This window comes from Quercus lobata, chromosome 10 (assembly GCF_001633185.2).
Source record: "Quercus lobata isolate SW786 chromosome 10, ValleyOak3.0 Primary Assembly, whole genome shotgun sequence".
In the NCBI taxonomy this organism is placed as follows: Eukaryota; Viridiplantae; Streptophyta; class Magnoliopsida; order Fagales; family Fagaceae; genus Quercus; species Quercus lobata.
In genome coordinates this window covers 45,454,634-45,476,222 of record NC_044913.1, presented here as the reverse complement: position 1 = coordinate 45,476,222, position 21,589 = coordinate 45,454,634, and the positions used below count along the sequence as shown (strand labels likewise).

Here is a 21,589-nt window from a genome sequence, read left to right as displayed (position 1 = left end):
GCCCATTTGGTATCATGAGTTTTAAACTTTCAATAAACAATGATTGTAGGCTTTGTTATTATATAGATTATAGACAAGAGAAGGTTATGGAAGCTAATAAATATCTATGCAGCCTGTGACTGCCAGATTATGGGGAAGGCATGCCAAATGATTAATTCTAGGTTAAATGAGAGGAACGGCTTTGCCCGTTTCTTACTGCTTAGTTTGGACACAAGCTTCTTGCAAGTAAATCTGGTTTTGTTTGGCCAATGAGCACTAATTTAAATGGAACTCTCTCCCCTATAAGAATAGGGTAGAGAGTATGGCTGTTAGTTCAAGATTTATTTGGATGTGTGAGTAACTTACCAACTGCAAAAAGGTCTGGATTTGTTTGAAATCTTAAGGAAACGTTCTCATTTTTGGAGGTGTATATTCTCTTTATAAATATGAAAATTATACAATAGAAAAAGGTGAATTATACTGCCATTAGGCATTAGATTCAATGTTATGAGAACATACCAGACGTGATGGTTAGACTGATGAAACAGTCACACAGCTTGTTCGCTGCTTACATCAAACCATTGGAAAATCTAACCTGCAGTGGCCTTGTGTTGGCAATCTTTTTCACATGTAAAAGATTTATTATTATTTTTGGTTTCAGTTTTTCTTTTCTTTTCAAATTACTTGTACCACAAAGCCAGTAAACCTCATTGCTTAATATTTCCTTTGTCCACCATTTAATTTTTTTTTTCAAGTAAACCCACCAGTTTTACTATTAAGTAGTAGTGGACACATGCAATGCCTGTGTACTACCCGTATGTATTCTGATCATTATGATAGTAAAATTTTAGTTTGTTTTCTATGAAACTGGTTTCTACTTGACTGCCTTTATCTCATTCTAATCATCTGTTCGTTTGTGAAATTACATAGGTTTACTACTGGATTAGCCGCAACACTGCTGTTATGGCCAACAATCACAGAGCAGATTCACCAAGTGCGCAATGTTTATAGCAATCTCGATGCCGAATGCCCGACTGCCAAGACTAGCCTCCTTGGTGTCGGTGCCTTTTTATCCCTTGATTCATCCCTCTTCTGGTTGGTTTGCCTTATGTTAGCTGCCAATGCTCGAGAGGACTACTTAGATGAAACAGGAAAGGATGGTGAAGGTGAACAAGGTCAGGTTTTCGTAGGTGATTATAATGCACCTTTACCTGCAAAGGGCAGTGTCTAAAGTATTGTGTAACCGAGGCTTCGCCATTTCCTTCATATATAACTATCAGTGTCATTGAACAAATTAATGGGATTGCAGTTTGATTGTAAATAGTAATCACGATGGTTCTACTCTTTTTTATGCTCTCTTCAATTGTGGATTGGGTTTTACTTTGTAGAACATACAATTGTTATAAAGTGGAATCTTCATTGTTTCTTCTCATGTGTTCTCAATTGTTTGAATTCTCTGCTTTCTTAAGCAACTGATTCCAATTTGGAGGCCTTCAGCTTATTATTGTTCATTTTAGTGGCATTGGAAATTGGCTGGTCAGAGAGGTCGTGGAGATCATCCATCTTAAGACAATACCTTTTCTCTGATTGTGGTGCACTCTTAGCTTGGTGCTCGGTTTATTGATTTTAAGTTTAGGGGTTTAATATATATGTAGTGATCCTCAGTAATTTTCTATTTAATAGAGAGACCTCCAAAAATTCCCAGCTCAATAGTCTCCTGAATCTTGTTTACGTTCTGACACCTTGCTCTACCCACTTGATCCATCTCTTTGGAAACCCACAACGCTTAAAAACACTTTGGAGGATGAATGGCCATTCTAGACTATGCTGTTTGCATGCTCAGCTTCAGTCATACCCTTTCAAGCTTCCTTTCTTGTTTTCCATAGTGTAAAACTTCTTGAGCAATGATACTATTATTTTCCAACAAGAGTCCTGACGAGGGTGTCATGAATTAAAGTAGAGGAGATGGTGATAATCCGAATGGTTTAGATTAGATTGAGTCCCACACTAGGCGTGTATTAACTCGAAATGAGCTATATAAATGACTACAATGAGCCCTACTTGTAATATGAATAGTACTTCTGGATATATTATAATACCATTGTAGCTAGTATTTTTCTCGGATTGTGACAATAGTAGGCTTTTGCACAACCATCATGACAAGTTGTTCTGCACTTGGTGGTATTACCATATTTGTAGGTGCTTAATTTCAGTCCCATGTATACATGGAACAGGTTAACTGTTGCTAACATGGAAACTATCCCGTTTAACTCTCAGCCCTTTGTATCTCTCACAGCTTACTCTTACTCTAGCAGGTTGCCTTTTACAGTAAACCCCAAAACCTAATTCCACCCACATGTAAGTGTCATAGCCTAATTGACAGTGACAACAAACTTATCTAAGGAAACTCTGAGGTTGTGCTATTCAAGTTTGCACTTTACAGATGAATTCTAGTTGTTAGATACATCGTGACAAATTGAATCCAAATCGACATTATTTTTCTAACATGGGTTTTTCCTGTAAAAAATAAGAGGACTAAGAACATGTAAAATGTTTTCAGGGGCAGCATTACATAATTTGCAGTTAACATCACCCATTGATTTAGTTTTACCTTTGGCCAAGTATTCATTTACAAAATACTTCATAGATGGGTTAGGTTTTGGTTTGATCTTACAGTAATAATAAAAAGAGAGAAAATCATTAGAAGATACAGGAACAGAGAAAATATTCTTTTACTATTTTACTCAATTAAGGGGCCTAACTTCTGACTACCAAACAGATTCTCGAATCAGTAACATGCCTTTTAAACTAACAACTAATAACTCAATTACAATAAGCCTAGTCTCAATGCACATGTTTTCTTGTGTTGCACATGCAGTGCTATGCTTAAGGCAACACAATACCAACAGGACTGCATTTTCTATAGAGTACATTTAAGTGAAACCTAGCATTTTTCAAGAAAAGCAAAGCATCAAACAATATTATAGAAAATTAATAATAGCTAGCATTATTTCATTTCATTTTTGGATGATGTAACATTATTAGAATATTACACTAAGCGGAACTTGAACCTAACACATTATTCTATTTAATTATTGGTTCCATTCCTCAAGAGAAAAAAAAATAACATTACCAATATTCCTGATTTTGTAATTAAGGTATTATTTTCATGCCTCTATATTGCCCCACCCACATACCAATACTCTTTAATGTATTGGCATATCCCAAAATACAAACTCAAGACTCTTGTTCATGCTACTAACAAGTTGAAAACCAAAATGCAAAATAGCATCAACTACCTCAATAGAAACAATTTCCTCCATGTTGGTCTTATAGAGACCATACTTTTCAACAATCTCATCCCACACCCTTCCTTTCTCCTTCATCATCCCAACCCAATCAAACTTTTCATTATCATCAAATGACACAAAATCAACATCAAACACCTCACAAAGCACCTTCCACAAACTCTTCCACGTAAAAACATCACCGTTGGTGCAGTTGAAGGCATGATTATTAGCACCATCCGTAATTGCAACCCAAAGTTGTTGCTCTGCTAGCACACGCACATCTGACACGTCGCAGAAATGCTCCCACATGTATTTTGTACCTGGATATTTAAAGGGCAAGCCTTCATAGCATAGTTGTCAGTATCGTACGATACGCGATACGTATCGTACGATATGCGATACGTATCGTACGATACGTATCGTATCGTGTGTAAAAAGTTCTGTATCATATCGACGTATCGTCAGTGCTCATGAATCGTACGATACAGTGTGTGTATCGTATGAATCGTATCGTATCGTAAAATCATATGTATCGTACGATACATGGACAAATGCTTTAAAATGAGATTTTATGTTAAAATTTGTACTTTTATTTGAATCTAACAAATTGTTAGACTTTTTTTTTTTTTTTTTTGAGAAAAACAAGTTGTTAGACTTGTTTTTAACAAAAAAAAAAAATTATTAGTTTACTTAGTTTACCCTACTAAAATAACATATTCATAAGGTTTTTTTTGCTCTCTCTCCTTCAATTAGACTACTTAATACACACTTACCCTTCACTTTAATATTTAAAAATTTATTTTATATACTACGAATAAAATATTAATTGACAATATAAATTTTATTTTTATCACTATTGTTATAAGTCCAAGAAACTAGAATGCCAAATTTTTTTTAATAAAAATATTATTAAAATAAAAAGAACAAGAAGAGATTGTAAATGTTAATGACAAATGACGGTGGAGAAAATTTTAATGAAGAAATAAGTTTGCAAAATTATAAACATGATGATAACATTGACTTAGATAAGGTTGATTAGGCAATATGATAAATGTGATGAAAATAAATTATTATTTTTGGGTCATTTGTAATATATTATCATTTTTGAATTTAGGAAATTTGAATGCGTATGTTATAAACACATGCTAGTTTGATTTATTTAGTTAGCTTGTTAAATATTATTACATAAGTGATAAATAAATTAGTCATTAGTTGAATATATTCAAAATTTATAATGAATATACCCTTTATATATGTATATTTATAATTTTTTATAAATTTTATGAAGTGTTTGTGTATCTTACGATACACGATATGATACGATACACGATACAGAAAAATTAAAAATTGATTCACGATACGATTCACGTTTTGACAACTATGCTTCATAGTGACAAAATGTAGCGTACACAAATAAAGCCAGAAAGATATTATAGAAGCTCCTTGAAGACACTCCAATTATAATAGAAGAGCGGTGCATTGAGAAAGTGAGGGATGGGGACAGTGGCGTCTCCAGGAATTTTTTTCAAGGCGTTTCTCAACAAACATAAATTACACAATCTAATAAAAAGAAAATTTTGTATATTGACAACAACAACAATAAAAAAACACGCAAATACATAAAGTTTATAATTGCCTTCTACGTGGTTTTCTTATCAAATATTTGTCCATAATTCTAGTAAAAGAATAAACAATAAACTATAAGTTTATTTGAAATATTAATAAAATTATTAATTATTGATGTTTAGTTGTTTCATTAATTTGTTTGTCTTTTATAAACTATAATTTGTTATATTGTTGTTTCATTAATTATAAAATTATTAATTGTTGTTTGGCCTAACATAATTTAATTTGTTTGTCTTTTATAATGTATTGGTTAATTAAATTATTAATTATTGTTTATTAGTTGCTTCCCCCAATTAATTATTGGTAAATTAAATTATTGTTTATTAGTTGCACTAGCAAACATCTCATGTGCATTTACTTCCCCCAATTCAAATATCTCACCCCGACCCCATGCCCCCATCCACCCCCCACTCAACAGACAAGCCCCATGGCCCCCAATCACAAGAGCCAATCAGAAAAATTCACAATCACAAATCACAATACACTAAAAGAAAATTAATTGTATCTCACCAACACCAACACCAACAGATAAAGTCAAAAAATAGGGGCAAATATTAATAAAGTAATAGGGTAAAGCTAAGCAATCAAATAAAGTCTCAAAGAGAGAGAGAGAGAGAGACTCTCATTTGCTTAAATTGCTTTCAGTCTTCAGATAAAGAGAGAGAGAGATTGAGAGTCTAAGAGAGAAACCCATACCCATTAACCTATTAACCCGTAGATGTAAAAGACTAAAGAGAGAAAAAGATGAAATACCTTGAGGTTGAGAGAGCAGAGAGGCCTGAGGCTGAGGGGTGGTGCCGTCGAGCAGCATGACGAGGAGAGGAAGACCGATCTCCAATCCGATCGGACCGATCTCCGATGCACGATGTGTTCTGGTTCTGGAGCTCAAGTTTAAGGCCCGATGTGATGACCGATGTGCTATGTTGCAGCATTGCTCGAGGCGGAGGCACCGTCTGTTGGTTGTTGTCGTTGATGTGCTCTGTTTTGGTTTTGCTTTACTTGATGAATTTGTTGCTTTGGTTTCTTTAGGTTAGGTTGTAATCGCGTATATTGGGTTTTGGTTTTTTTTTTTTTTGAGAATCTGTGGGTTTGCTACCATGTTGGGTTTGCCTTACCTTATTTTTTTCTTTAGATTGGGTTTGTAATCTGTTGTTTAGGATTGATGTTGGGATTTTTTTTCCCTGGTGGGCTTGCTCAGTTACAATTTTTTTTTTTTAATAGATTTTAGTTCAAAATTTTTTTGGGCTTTTTTTTTTTTGCTTGAAAGTGGAACAAATAAATTTTATTTGAGTGTGTTCCTAATTTTGGTTGAGGGTGTTCCTAATTTTTTTTAAGGGTAAACAAATAAAAAAATTTAATTATTATATATATATATATATATATATATTTCTTTTTCCAGGTCTCGGTGTTCCTGGGAACACCCTGGACTGAACGTGGCGCCACCACTGGATGGTGAGTTTGAAGCCAAAAGGTCTTCTAAGGCATAAAAAGAAGTAGTAGGCGATGATAGAAGCCTACTATTTTATGCAGGAAGCAAGCTTTTGATAATCTTGTTGATTTGGTCTTTCTCATTTGGCCTATTGACCATTGTGGAGACCTTCCCCTTCCACCTTGTCATGTATTCAAAAAAAGTTTCTCCATCCCCTTGCTTTGTAGTCTCCAATTCCCTTAAGGAAACATCAATCTTGTGTTGAAGATGAATTGGTCAACAAACAATTCTACTAGCTCATTCCACACCTTGGTCTTGCTTAGGTCCAAACCATAATACCACCTTGACGCACCTCCCATTAATGATAAAGGGAAGACATGCAATGTTTGCTTTTCATCCAAACCTTTCATCTCTATTATTCTTATGTATCTTGTAACGTGTTGCTTAGGATCCCCAGTACCATCAAACTTTTCCACATTACAAATCTTGAACTTGGGAGGCAATGGAATAGGGGTTTGGACCCCTAACTACCCACATTGTAAAGACAATCATCTATCCATTAGGCCTTGCAAAAGACTAATTGCATATTTTCCATCTTTTCTTTCATGAAACAATTTCTGCAATGAGCTTCTCAAATTTCTTGTTCATCTCATAATCGGCCTTAGCCTTTTCATCCCAATTTTCCCTTATCTCCTCCTTCTCTTCTTCCATCACTATGGGCTTTTTGAGCTTACCTTCCTCCAACTTAGGGAGGCGAGCCCCATTTTCTCAAGTACCTTGTTTTGGTCTTCCATCATCTTAGCTATTTTGTTTGCGAGTGCAATGTCAATTGGAGTGACCATTTCTTCTCGAGGTGTAATGTCAATCTTGGTCAAATGTCTTTTGTCACTTTGTCAAACCTAAATTGAGGTAGGGACGTGCTTACTTTATGTAATTGATGCAATGGTGCCTAAAAAGAAGTTCCTTTTATATTAAGTACATGTCCCAGCTTAAAAGCTTCTTTTATTTAGATGTTCTTAAGAAAATCTTTAAGTCCATTTTAGTGAAGGCCCAATTACAAAATCACTCTATTTCCTCTCATGGGCCTTACCTATAGTTTCATAGGGCTTGGTCCATTTACAATATGCTCTCATCTTACACTCAGGGGCTTTCATTTGTCTCAAATATGGGCCAACAATGCATTCATCACTTTCGGACTCTTCACTTTTCATTCATTTCATTCGTGATTTTTTTTTTTTTGGTAGTCGTCTAGCTAGAACACATTATGACCTTGCTCTCAAGGCATCATCTTGGGCTTTACATGCAACAAAGAGGCCTAAGACTAGAGAGGTTCATTGACTTTGTAAGATCTTGGATGCTAGGCCCATAGCATATTTGTTACCTTAGGCCCAAGACTTTCTTTTTCAAAAAGGCGCCAATTTAGGCTTATGATAGCAAATGGGCTATGACCCTATGAACCTTGCAAGTAAATATATACCTTTGGGCTTTAGGACAAGCCTCATATGTGTGAGATACTTCTTCTTTTTTTCATCCCAAAATCTTAGGGTATGCCATAATTTTTGGGTCATCCTCCCAATTTTAATATTTTACTTGTCCTTTAGAATTAGGTGATCACAAGAAGTGTGGTTGAACAAACAAGGGATATAAAGGGTACCCTCCTTTGATAAGATCTAGGATCTCTCTATGTGTGGGTAAGCTCCTTAAAGCTAAAGGGATAGATCAATAGGTCACTCACAACTAGGTGAGCCATTATTCCAACCTTGGGCCTAAATGGATCCCATATGGATTGGTGACCAAACATTTAGTGTACTCAAAGCCTATCATATGCAATGACACAGATTGTGAGTAAGTGGGATGAACTTCGAAAAGTCTTGGCCCTAAATGGAGCCTCCACCTTCTCACTCATCGCCAACCATGGCAAAGGGACAAAGAACCAAGTGATAGTATGTGCAAAAACTATATTAAAAAGGCCTTTGTTAGGATTAAGCAATGGAATACACTAGAGTCAAACTTCTCTATCCCTAGTGGAGTTGCCACTGTGGGCACAAGCGCTTGCGACAAGTTTTGGGATCTCTCCTCATGTGAAATACGCATTGGCTTAGGGTGGACTGGGTGGAGGGTGAAACATAGCAAGAAAACACCAAATAAACCTAATCTAGACAACCAAACACGCTTTCTAATCAACCAAACAAAAAATCTAAACTACACAAGAAGGTATTAAAGCAAAAAAATAGGTATGAAAACAAACAAAGGAATAGATAAAAAGAAGAACATATACTTCACACAAGAAACTTTTAGAGCTTGATTTTGATCATTCTCCTCGGCCAATCAACAAAAATAAAAAATAAAAAATAACTAGAGGGTTAGTAAGTTTAACTAGAAGGCTTTGGACTAAAATAAGTCATAGCCAAGAAGGGGCGAAGGCATCCAAAGAATTTATTTGGACTAAGCTAATCTTGAATAATTTTTTTGGAGTAGATTTTGAGTGTCTTTAGAAAAAGGGTCATGGTGCCTTTTATAGTGTTTAAAGAGAAGTGGTGGAGGCAATTCCAAGCGATGTGGGATTGCCTTTGCCACGATTTACATAAAAACTTGTCTTATAGAGATTTATGGAACACTAACTGCGTATGCAACGGTTAAGGTTGCGTACGCACCCTTAGGGTTTTTGCAAGGTTATTCTCTTTCCAAAAAGCATCCTTTGAATAAAGAGTTTCCATAGCTAGGCCCTAGATCATCCCTAGACCTTCTAGTGTTATCATCATTGGGAAACAAGGACTCGAGTCATAAGGGATATAAAATAAGGTGTCTACAATTGTCACAAAAAATTACAACAAATCCTAGGTGGCTAGTTGTTATTGATTTTGGGCCACCATTTAAACAAAAAAGTAAAAGTCCAAATAACAACAATAAAAATGAGTTCAAATAACAACATGATTAGGCCAAATAACATAAAATGAAAAAATATATATATATTAACAAAATAACCCATTCAAATACAATAGACAAAAATCTTTAATCATTAAAATTCGTAACTAGGTCGATACATTCCATAAAAATAATCTCTAATTTCATTTTCCTAAAATAGCAATAACAAGAGCGATATTGTGGCTATGAGTTTTCCTCAGTGATTGATGTTGATGAAACTATAAGAAAGTACACATGATCCTTTCTTAGATGGAATTGAAACCAAACTGTTAGTTTCTGATAGTAAACCTCGAATCTATGAGGGGTTCCTTGTATCCACGTAGAGATAGGTTTGGAATCCACTAGAGAAAATAGAGAAAACTTCGAGTTTTTATTAATTTGATAATTGTCTGGCATTCAAGTATTGATTAGAAAACTGTTTCCCTTCGACCCTCCAACTATCATACAATTTTGAAACTATTGTCTCGATGAATTTTACTAGCACCCCTTAATCTTGCGTCGTGCTTTCCGACGCCCTCGCTGCTCCAAGAATGCCTGTGTTGTTTGTTTTACATCAATGAAGTCGACAGCTTTGATTTTCTTAGCAGGCTAGCTCTTTCTCTTAGCTGTGTATGGACACCCCAAAGAGGGGGGGGGGGGGGGAAGCCGGTTCGGGGCTTTTCCCCAGTTTCTTTTGGTTTATCACACATTGGGTACTCTTTATGTGCTTGTGTTTCTAGGGTGAGGTGTGTGTTTTTGAGTCCCTTTTTCTTACTTTTATTTTAGGAGTCACCACCAACCATTGGTTTTGTGTTTGGTGTGATTAGTCATCTATTGTCTAATTCTTTTTAAGTTATCTAATTAACCAAACCAATTTTAACGGTTTATTAATTAAGGTAAAGCAAAAGTCTTGAACCAAAGATCTTGAAATCAGAAGTTTGGTTGCGTGTGGGGAAGGTGTTAAGCACCCCACAACACCTATCAAAAGATAGTACCTCATTTTAATTTAATTCAAACATTATCTTTTGGTGAAGAAATAGGATACTTGGCATTTTGATTTTTTGAAAATGTTTTGCTCAACCAATACATACATACATACATACATACATACACACACACACACACACACACACACATGTGAGTATTTAACTCAAAAAATATTTACTATCAAAGCATGTGAGATATATACGTAAATAACATGTGAAGGACATTTACCCAAAAATAACATATACAATAACATTAGAGTATTAATTTACTATGTAACTAGCATGTGAATATTAAATATTATACAAGGATAAATTACAACGTAAAAATAAGAGAAGATGGTTAGAAGGAAAGTACCTTGTTGTCATCCACCTTGTTTTCTCATTTTTACATGTAAAAAAAAATATGACAATGGAAATGTATTAGTAACAAAGAAAAGAAATGGAATTGAACCGTAGGCACAAATCCCTAAATATGCAATCCTAAGTAAAGTTTTAAATAACAATGCATGAGCAAGTTTGAAAAAGAATTTTTTTTTTTTTTTTTTTTTTTGAAAACATTAGTCTTATTATATTTTCTTTTAAAAGAAAGATTTGGAAAGAACACAATTTTTTAGAAAGATTTTGTTTTGAAAAGAGGAAGTTTTAGGGGGGGGGGGGAAAGAAAAGAAGAAGAAGAAGCTATTTTCATCTCTCTTTTTTTGAAGAAGAGATTTCTTTTGAACAAGAAAAGATTTGAAAATAAGTCTTCATTTTTAAAGGAAATCTAAAAAGATTTATGGATTTATTTTTTAGGGAAAAAAAAAAGGTATAGCTTTTAAAAGATCCCGTGATTTTGTTTGAGAAAAAGATTTGGAGGAAAAAACTTTATTTTGAAAAATATTTTTATAAAAGTGGAGGATTGAAAAACTCTTTTATTATTTAAGAAAATTCATGGGTTTTTCTATTGAAAAGATTTGAACTGAAAAATTCCCATGACTTTTTTGTCAAAGAAAAAGGCTTATGTTGAAAATATTTTGGTGTGGAAAAATTATTTTGAACACAAAAGATTTTTAAAAGAGAAAAGAGCTCATGGGTTTTATTTTCAAAAGAAAAAGTTTGAGTTCCAAAAATCTCATGAATTTGAAGAAAAAAAAAATATTCATTTTAAAACTTTGCTTGCATTCAAAAAATTTCCTTCATCACATTTTAGAAAAAAAAAAAAAAAGTTTCCAACGTGGTAAAAGTAAACATTTTCTTCTTAAAGAAAGAAGAAATTAAAAAAAAAAAAAATTAAATGAGCTACATTTTAGGAGTTTTTACAAAATGGCCCATTTTTTAAATATTACTTAGCTATGATGACACTATTCAGGGGTCATTCCACCATTAATGCAACCAACTAAGTAAGTGTAGTTCATTGAATACGGAGGTGATGAATGTTTTATCTGTACCCTTCCTCCATCCACTCATTGACAAACCTTCCTTCCTTTCCTCGGTCATGTGTCTGGTGGTCTTCATAGCCAGACCTTGTCCCTTCCAGGAATGTATCAATATCCTTGGGTTCCTCAGGCACGCCAATCTTCTCGAGTTTTGTAATTGCGTTATCATGTTTGCTCTGAGGATTCCTTAACAAAACCTTCCAAGGTGTGCCCCTTTTTGACTTGACCTCTTCTCGTTTATTCTTGTCCTCGATTTGCATGCTCTTGTCCTCGGTTTCCCATCCTCCCACAACATTATATGAGCAAGAACATAAAAAACCCCTAGATGCCTAGAAGAAATGGGACTTCTTCTCCCTAAGGGTACTTCCCATGTTAGGTCTAGGTGATAGTTCAATACCCATCTAGGAACATAACAACATCACAATCAACAACAAATAAATATAAGCATAAAGGAAAAGAGAGATAGTTATACACAATCATAAAAATAAAGTGCTAGAAATTTAAAGCAATAAAGTAAAGAAACAAAGTAAATAAATGGAACTTCATATATATAAAAATGGATGATGTTTACATAGGAAGAAGTAGAGAGAATGGGATGGGTATAGTTATTAAAAAAACTATCTCATCCCTACACATTACCCTCAAAGATTACAAATAAAATGAGAGAGGCTAAATTTTTGTCAGAATTTTCTAGTTTTTTTTTTTTTTTTTCTCCCAAAAACTCAATTTTTTCTTTATATTTTTTTTACAAAAAATGGGGGCTATTTATAGATGAGCCAAGAAAATGGAAGGCTACATGATGGTGTACCAAAACACCATCACATAGCCGCCCAAGGTGTTTGGCGGCAATGTGATGGTTTTTGGTACACCATCACATAGCCTCCTATTTTTGCCACATAAGCAAGCTATTTAGTCTTTCTTCCCGGTTCCTAGTCCGATCTTCGTGCGACTATTTGGAGGCCTTTTCGAGCTCTGTTTTCTTCAAACTTTATATCCCTAGAAATCTCTAGATGTCTAGTTTTCATAAGTTCTAACTTTGTGAGATTTGAAACTACAGTAGTCAAGATATCACATTTGGAAGGGAGGTGATGCAGTGTAGGAAATTTTGTGACGTTTTCCTTAAAAAATTTATTCCTTCCAATCCGTGGCAGATATCATCGAGCCCTTTTAATGAGAGATGGTAGAGACCTCATACTTCAAGCCGGTTCATCTGGATTGCTCTAATTATTGCCCAATCAGTACAGTTTTTGTGTGAAGTTGGTCTAAAAACAGCCTGTTTTACATGAAAAAAGTGAAATATTTAATTAGGGTTTTGGTTTTTTGTTGATATCTCATCTGTTTTAACTCTGATTTTGTCCCATGAACTATCATTTCGAAGGGAAAAATATGACCTACGAGACTGTCTAAGATTCAACTTTTTGACCATACCCTGTTTGGGTTTTTGGTCTTAATTGCTATCAGAGGATTTTTGAATGTTGTGCTTTGATCCACTATCCAATCATGTTGTGTTTATTTGTTACCCCTTTTTTGGCTTTGAAACTTGCATTTTGCACCTTTTTTCAATTTTTTTTTTTTTGGAAAATGACATTTGTTTTGACGCATAAATCGAAACCGGACAAAATACAATATCGACACTGTGCTAGTTTGAGTCCGGAACATTAAAGTCTGGGTCTGTCATGGAGACAATGGCATATGATGTCAATTAGAAGGGCAATGATATTGTCCTTCAACATCTTTGCAAGGTTACCTTAATTTTATATCCCCGAATATTGAAAAATTTTATAGACTTTTCCATACTCCATTTTTAGGGAACGAAAATTCTCATTAACAATATTGCTAGCAAGCCACGGAAAAAAGGTGTCGTCCCACTTATGAGAATGGCCTTAAACACATCGGTGGCTTTTGAAGATATTTGAGAAATTTATAAGGCTAAAGAAAACTAGCTAATTGTAAAGAGCCATGCTTTATCCCTCTCGCAATGTAGTAAAACTAATGAATTTTAAAAAAATAATAATAATAAAAAATAAAAAAAAAATAAAGTGTCTCAGTTGGGCTTTCAGCACCTTTTAAGAGTACATTAGATATATAACTCGAACTTCCCGTGAATAACTTATTAAAATGTTACGCCTATTTCTGTGACTAGTTAGATTTAAGGATGAAACATAGCAATTTATGTTATAAATAGCAGTGATAGTCTTCCTTATTTGGCATTAGTGCAAAATAGTGAAAAACATTGACAGAGTAGGTTACATCTGTTTCGTATACATCATCTCCATCCTTCTTACAAACGTTGGTGGCTTCATTTATTTATTTTTTAATAGAGAATGGGTGAGTTGATTTATAAATATGTATAGCTCTAACAAGTAGCTATGCTATGATTTTAAATCAATTCAAAACAAAGGTGATCATATTTTTGTCAAACAATTTTGCACTGTAAGGTGTTTGCTAATTATTTTGTGGGAATCAATATATAACACTTAGTATATTCTAATTATTTTCCTATGTAAACTAATATAATATTCCTTTTGTTTTATGAAATAGCACTTACAGGGGAATACTTGCCTCCTGTATGTGAGAGTGACCTCAATTGTTCGCAACTAAGCCAACATTGGCATGGTTCATGTAGAAATTCAATAAATTGTGACTGGAAATGCAGGATCCTTGACCAAGCGCGTTGTGTAATTTGTGAGGGGCTCATTCACGCTAGATGCAATTGCTATTTCAAATGTTGAATATAGAGTGTGTAAAAAATGGGGGGAAATTTTGAAAATGTTTCAAGTAGGTTTGCGGAGCATGTATGAGGGGGTTTGGGGTCTGCTATGTAACATTATGATAAGGTCTGCGACATGTATTATTTTTGTTATTTTTGTTGAAAGGCATAGCGTTGTCAAATTACTACAACACACCATTGAGATTCCATGTATGGTTAAAGATATGTTACGTTAGCATATGATGAGGGTTTTTTTTATTTTTTTTATGAGATTAAATTCTACAAGTATGGAGTGTAAAACTCAAGTTTGCACTCTTCAATCTTAACATGTCACATCATCTTATCACATATTTAAGAATAAGTATAACCACACCCAATCAATTCTAATACCCATACATAAATCCAACCAAATTGAGAATTTATTGAGATGTTATTAGGTGTGGTAGGATGAATTGAATTTTATGTAAAAAGTTGATGTAGCAATATCTTATTAAATGATGTTAAATATGAGTTTTACATCTCATCCTTACCAAATTCGAATTTTTATTGAAGACCACTAATACACATACGTGTGCATGGAGTACTATGTCTGTAGGGTGTTTTTTTTCAAGACTCAACAACGTCTAATAAAAACGCAGCACATCTTTATTGGATGATGAAGAGAACCAGCTCCAACACAGATTTGCTATACACTAAATCTCCCTCTAATACTTTCCTTACCTCTCCCTCTCTCTCTCTCTCTCTCTCTCTCTCTCTCTCTCTCTCTCATAAACACATAAACCTTTGTAATCATTTTCAACAACATAGCAGATTATTCGATTGGCTTGAACCTGTGCTTTTCTCCCTCTTCAGACAAAGAAGGTTTCCACGCAAACATGTTTTTGTTTGATTTAAGCCCTACATTTTCTTCTTCTTAAAGCCTTATTTACTTACAAAAATGATCATCCATTGGTTTCTTAGCAACCAATTAGCCATGCCAAGCACATTCAAATTCCCTAACAAATGAATCAATAATCACTCTTGATTATTTCTAAAATCGACAAAATTAAACCCTTGGAGAAATTGATAACCACAATTCACAATACATAAGAGAAGCTCTAGCATCAACCATAATGTAATACAAGTAGACTCATATAAGCCTCAATACCAGCTGGAACTGCCTTCACAATCATATCTAGGACCAATTCTGTAATGCATTTTTGATTGGCCAAAAGTTTTCTAGAATAAAATAACTTTGTATTCTATCTCAAAGACCATGCAGATTATGGCTTGAGGAAAATTTTGAACCATTCCATAAATCTAGCAGTAATTGCCCTTCTAATTTACCAAAGACCTAGGCTTTGTTGCACATTGGAGATTCTAAGTACAAATTGTAATATGTTCTATAGCGCAGTACTTTGAAGGGGCAGCAAATTTGTCAGTAAAAACTGCTCAACTTTATACAAAATGAACTATTGAACATATTATTACTTTTCATGACTTCACAGAAAGCTAGTCCATGGCCAAGAAGAAGAAATGCTAGTGTTTGTGGAGCTGCATCTGCTTTGAAGGGTTTTGGTGTATCAATATAACAAAGTAGGGTCTTGACAAACTTTATCACCTATTTGAACACCTAATAAACCATTAGATAGGCTACAAATTTTGACATTGGAATCCCACAAAATGTTTGTTTAGGAAATTATAATAAGAAGTTACTATTCCTCCCTTTGGGCATAGTTCATTACTAAATGTGTTGGTGTTTCCTTCTTAGAAGACTTAAATGCTGACGGGGAACTGGTAAAATGAATATCATGTCCCGTCCACATCAACACTTGCCAATTATTGCAAACGAAAGGCAAAGACAGAACTTCCATCAAAACAATGGTGAACAACTTCATCAACCAGATAATAGAAACCTTTACAATGAAATGACAAAGAATGACATCCTATGAGCTAAAATATGAAGTTTTAAGACCATTCAAGATATCCTAGAAAAAATGACTAACATCCAAGTCTTTGCCATCCTACAACTAATTTTTTGATAAGTAATAAGTTTATTGATATCAAAAAGGGGAGCACCCTAGTACACAGGGAGTGTACAAGGGGTCAAACAATTAAGAACAAAAATTACAAGAATCTAAGAAATCAAGAAAAGATAAAAATGATTGGTTCTGCAATGCAGCCAACCAATCCATTAAAGTTCTAAAGAAAAATAGCTTCAAGTCTGATATTGATCTCTCCTTATCTTCAAAGCACCTACTATTTCTCTCTCTCCAAAGGCACCACAATAAGCAATGGGGAACCATCAACCATATCTACCCATTTCGATGACAACCAAATCTGCCTTGCCAACATGCTAAAAGCCCCACTACAAATTGCAGCATAACCTAGCTCACTCCAAACAATCCGAACACCATAGCCCACATATCCATTGCAACCGGACAATAAAGAAAGAGATGATCAACCGATTCACCATTACACTTGCACATGTAGCACCAATCCAATATCCAAACCTTCCTTTTTCGTAAATTGTCAATCGTTAAGCACTTCCCCAAAGCAGCAGTCCAAACAAAGAAAGCTACTCGAGAAGGAATCTTCTGTTTCCAAATACTTTTCCAAGGAAAGCAAAAGTCATTAGAGCCCACTAAGAGACCATAATAGTCTTTAACCAGGAAGCCCTTCTCTCTATCAAGTTTCCAACACATCTTATCCTCACCAAACCCTTTCACCGAAGCACTATATATGGTATCCATGAAACCAGCCAATGCCTCTAATTCCCGAGCATGCACACCCCTAAAGAAACTTACATCCCAAAAAAGGACTCCATTATCAAGCTTCATAAGCTCAGCCACACTAACCTCCTTGTCTTGGCAAAGCCTAAACAAATCAGGATAGCTTACTTTAAGAGAAGTCTACAATAAAAATAAGCAGCTTGCAGTATTTCCTGCAAAAAACTCAGCAGTCAAATAAAACATAATATGATATCTTAACTGAAACATTATATTACTAACTGATATGTAGGTGTGATTCTCTTATACATTTGCAGCATTCTTTGCAAAGTAATTCAACTAACAGCTCTCAGTAACTGGTTAAGAATTTTCCTTACAGATCATTTGTTCAGATAGCTCAGACTCTTTCTTGGTCTTCCTACTTTACGTTTAACAGCAGTTAATAAGGTTACACCATCCTCTCCAAATGAGTTGGTTGGATGACTCACGTTTGAAGCACTTTTTGTACTCTTACCATGACAGTTTGATGAAACAACTTCATGTTTCACCCCAGAATTCTTCAGTCTAGTCATGCTTCTTGTGCAAACACCTCTAGTTGAGGCGAGGACATTTGTGGCCATCTCAGAATGACAACTGGCTTTCTGATGTTCTTCTTTTGTCAGATCCCTTGAATTCAAAATACTATTATCATTGTCGAACTTAATATAAACCTTAGTCTTCTTTTGATTAACTGGGGTCTCATCTGACCTAGAATCCACATTTTTTCCCTTGGATTTTCCAAGTATATCATTGAAAATGCTCTTTGTTAGCAAACAACTTTTTGGGTCTCCAAAAGAGGGCAGTAAGAGATCACGTATTCTGGTCACTGGGAGATCATTGAAAGAAAATGGCAAATTTTTATTTGCACTGTCACCTGAAGACATGTTGAACTCATTAGAAGCCGAAGCCCTATGTTTGTCACCAGAACCACCAACAGCGTACTCCTCCCAGTTATAAGGAAATCCAAACCGGAAATGATTGCATACCTTTCACATCAGAATTAAGAATTTGAACTTATGTTAAAAGAACATGTTAGCAAGAACATTTACAGACATAAATAATAATACAGATATATAGCCAATGGGGAAAAAAAAAATTACTGTCCAACTCTTAATAGCATAGTTCCATTTTTACTTATTAAACCTTTCATACCAGCCTATAATACTAGTCCAAGTAGGTCTTCATCTCACTTGAGTCATGCTCAATTTTCAAACAGTAATTATACCCAAGATGAAAGTCATATCAAGCAGCCAGTAATGTAACAACAAGGAATTACATACCTCCAAATCAAAGCCATTTTGATGCGTTCGAGAACTATTTATGAAATTACAGATTGTAATGCTGATGCCATCTGCTGTCTCAAGGGTGACGGTATCATGTCTCTTGGAAATTGTAGCAGAGCGAAAAATTCTTGTTCCTACTCTCCTGTAAAGGAACTCAAAGGATTCAAGAATAATCAAATAAACAGGGGATTGTTTGTACAACAATCTAAAAAATAACAATAATTTTGCAATTATGATATGATTAGCCAACATTCATCGGCTGAGGAAATCCACTAAACTTTTTTTTTTTTAAGGGTCCGTACAAATACCACTTATTTTGTCGAAACTAAAAACTTATTATTGAAAATATTGTAGATAAAAGTAAAAATTAGCTGAAATAGTACAATGAGACCATAAATAGTACCAAAAAGTGCAGTAGAGTCCATGAATAGTAGTAAAAATAAACTAAATAGTGAAATAATTTTTATTTTTCATTGGTATCCAAACAAATGCTAAGTGTAAATCTCTTGTGGGGCTGTTCAATTTTATAGTATCAACAAAATATCTACTTTTTTGATGAAAATTGCCAATAAACTCTAACCCAAATTGTATTTCCTTCTCCCATATAAAACTTTTTTATTTATTTTTATGAAAGAGTTTCAACCTATGGTGTCCGCTTTTGATAATAGTACTCTTTATCATGAGATCAAGACACCAATCAGTTTTTTATATAGGCTCTTGAACCTTGAATATCTTATCCAACCATCAGAGACTTTACAAGTTAAGTTAATTGGAATCCATCACATAAAACATCTCTAAGGGAACAAAGAATCATAAAATCAAAAAAGAAACAACAACAAAAAAAATTTCCCAATTGATTTTACTAAAGAACATTCATATAAAAAAGATAGCCCTCTTGCTCCTCCCTAATAATCCATAAAAAAATGTCATTTTCTCACAGGGAATGATGAGAGTTTTTATTTATTTATTTATAATAATCCATAATTCAAACTACATCTACTCTAAAAACTTAAACAACATCCAAATCCCATCTGGGTTCTCTTCATTTCTCTCAAATTTTTTCAAATATCAGACGAAGATAGCATTGGGAAAAAAAAAAGAGTAAAGTGAAAAGTGAAAAGTGAAAAGCCCTCTTACTCTAAAGAAGCAAACCCTCCAACAGCTAAACCCTTGCCATTAGCAGGCTTCTCCAGCCACCAATCATTCAGTAAAACCTGCACAACAAATTTTAAGCCCAAAAAACAAAAAACAAAAAACAAAAACAAAACAAAAAAGCAAAGATACTTACAGATTTGAAGAGTGAGGAAGAGACGACGGAGGTGGTGCGGGTTCGGGATATCGTGGGGTTCTCATACTTTATTTCCGGTTTTGGTGATTCATTTGGGTCTGGAGCTTTAGCAGAGACCGAGTTCGATCTTGTATTCACCATTGCCTGTGACTGCGATTGCAGAATGGCGGACTAGTTGGATACCCACATATCGGTATGGGCAACCGGGTTGGACTTGGGTATTTATTTTGAAGAGTTAATTTTGATACGGTGGCGGGGATAGTTGCTGATCTTAGAGAAACGTTTTAAATTTTAAATTTATCTATTTTTATATTAGTTGTAAATTAAAAAAATCTAATAGTTGGATTATGGGATCTTATTATACTTTTTATATTCTTACAAAATTTTAAGAAGATCAAAGATTAATTGGATGTTATCAAATAAATGTTAAAATTCTAAATTTTTGTGATCTAAAAATATATATATATATATATATAAAATAATTTTATTGATCAAATAGTTAAAAATATCTTATTTGAACGAAATTTGATATGCATGTTAAAAATATAAGAACATAAAAATTTAACAGTTAGATTTTCAAAATTTATAACAAAAAAAGAAATATATGAGAAATTTGAAAAGTTTTTCTTCCAACTAAGTTAGAGAGAAATTTTGTTCATTGCTGAGATTATTGGAGGAGTATAGTTTGATGATGTGGGTGTTGAATAGCAGGAATTAGGCTGAAAGAAGAGAGGGGATTGGGTTCTATGGTGAGAAAAATGTCCTAATTGATACGACAACTGGGTTATAGTTAACTCAACTGATAAAGTTTCTGATGATTGTATAAAAGATCTAGAATTCAACCATCGCCTACACTAAAAACTAATTGGTATCTTGATTTGATGATAAAGAGCTATCATCAAAAGCAGACGTCATAAGTTGATAGGACAAAATTTAGCTACAAAATTGATATTAATGTCATTGTTTTGGTTTTTCTTTTTTTAATTTTTTTTTAAACATTGTCTATACTCATCATATGAATTGAGTCTAAACATGCACAATGCTATGTTAAGCTTAAACGTCTGCAATTAATTCGAGACTATATCACATGCATCCCATTGCTAGTCTACCCATGCACAATGCTATCATCAGGAGCGAAAGTCATAAGTTGGTAGGACAAAATTTAGCTACAAAATTAATATTAATGTCATTGTTTTGGTTTTTATTTATTTTTTAAACATTGTCTATACTCATCATGTGAATTGAGGGAGAAAATTGGCCTCTACCCTTTTTAAAAAAACAATCCAATGTTTTGCCCCCATTTCCAAACTAATTAGGAAAATGCCCATTTTTTGAAACTCGACTTTCTAAAAATCGAGTTTCAATTTAAAATTCAATTTTTGAACAATCGAGTTATAACAAACTGAAAATTAAAAAAAAAAAAAAAAAAAAAAAAAAATCTGGAGCCCTATAGTGGTGTTTTAAGGAGTACTATAGTAACGTTTTAAGACCATATAGTGGCGTTTTGGAACTCGAGCTCCATGAACTCGAGTTCCATGCAAATTATTTTTTATTTATTTTTTTAAGTTTAATCGCCCCATACCAATAGTGACGTTTTAAGGACCCTATAGTGGCATTTTGAAACTCGATTTTTGGACAATCGAGTTATAACAGAGACATTTCCCTAATTAGTTTGGGAAAGAGAACGAAATGCTAGATTTTTTTTTTTTTTGAAAGGGGCATTTGCCCATTTTCTCCGTGAATTGAGTCTAAACATGCACAATGCTATGTTAAGCTTAAACGTCTACAATTAATTCGAGACTGTATCACATACATCCCATTGCTAGTCTACCCATGTGGTTTGCACTAATGCCGAATACAAAAGACTATTCCTGATATTTATATTTTATAGCATATATACTAGCAACAGAATTGGAGGGAGGAACAGTAAAG

At 34.0% G+C, this 21,589-nt stretch overlaps 1 protein-coding gene and 1 pseudogene across 3 annotated transcripts; both read right to left on the bottom strand.

Annotated features, from left to right (window-relative positions):
- Positions 1 to 3,132: 3,132 nt before the first annotated feature.
- On the bottom strand, positions 3,133 to 7,035 carry LOC115964832 (annotated as a pseudogene).
- A 9,212-nt stretch (positions 7,036 to 16,247) lies between these two features.
- LOC115965760 (protein EMBRYO DEFECTIVE 1674-like) lies at positions 16,248 to 19,913 on the bottom strand. Of its 3 annotated transcripts, none has more exons than XM_031085053.1 (5): positions 19,658 to 19,913; positions 19,507 to 19,583; positions 18,367 to 18,511; positions 17,425 to 18,072; positions 16,248 to 17,262 (listed from the first exon to the last, which is right to left on the bottom strand). In XM_031085053.1, the coding sequence occupies exons 1-4, from the start codon at positions 19,796 to 19,798 to the stop codon at positions 17,428 to 17,430; spliced, it is 1,008 nt and encodes a 335-aa protein (XP_030940913.1). In that variant the 5' UTR covers positions 19,799 to 19,913; the 3' UTR covers positions 16,248 to 17,262; positions 17,425 to 17,427. The 3 variants fall into 3 exon arrangements, with proteins under 3 accessions (XP_030940913.1, XP_030940914.1, XP_030940912.1); XM_031085054.1 differs by having other exon boundaries at positions 16,248 to 17,195; XM_031085052.1 differs by having other exon boundaries at positions 16,248 to 18,072.
- Between the last annotated feature and the right edge of the window lie 1,676 nt (positions 19,914 to 21,589).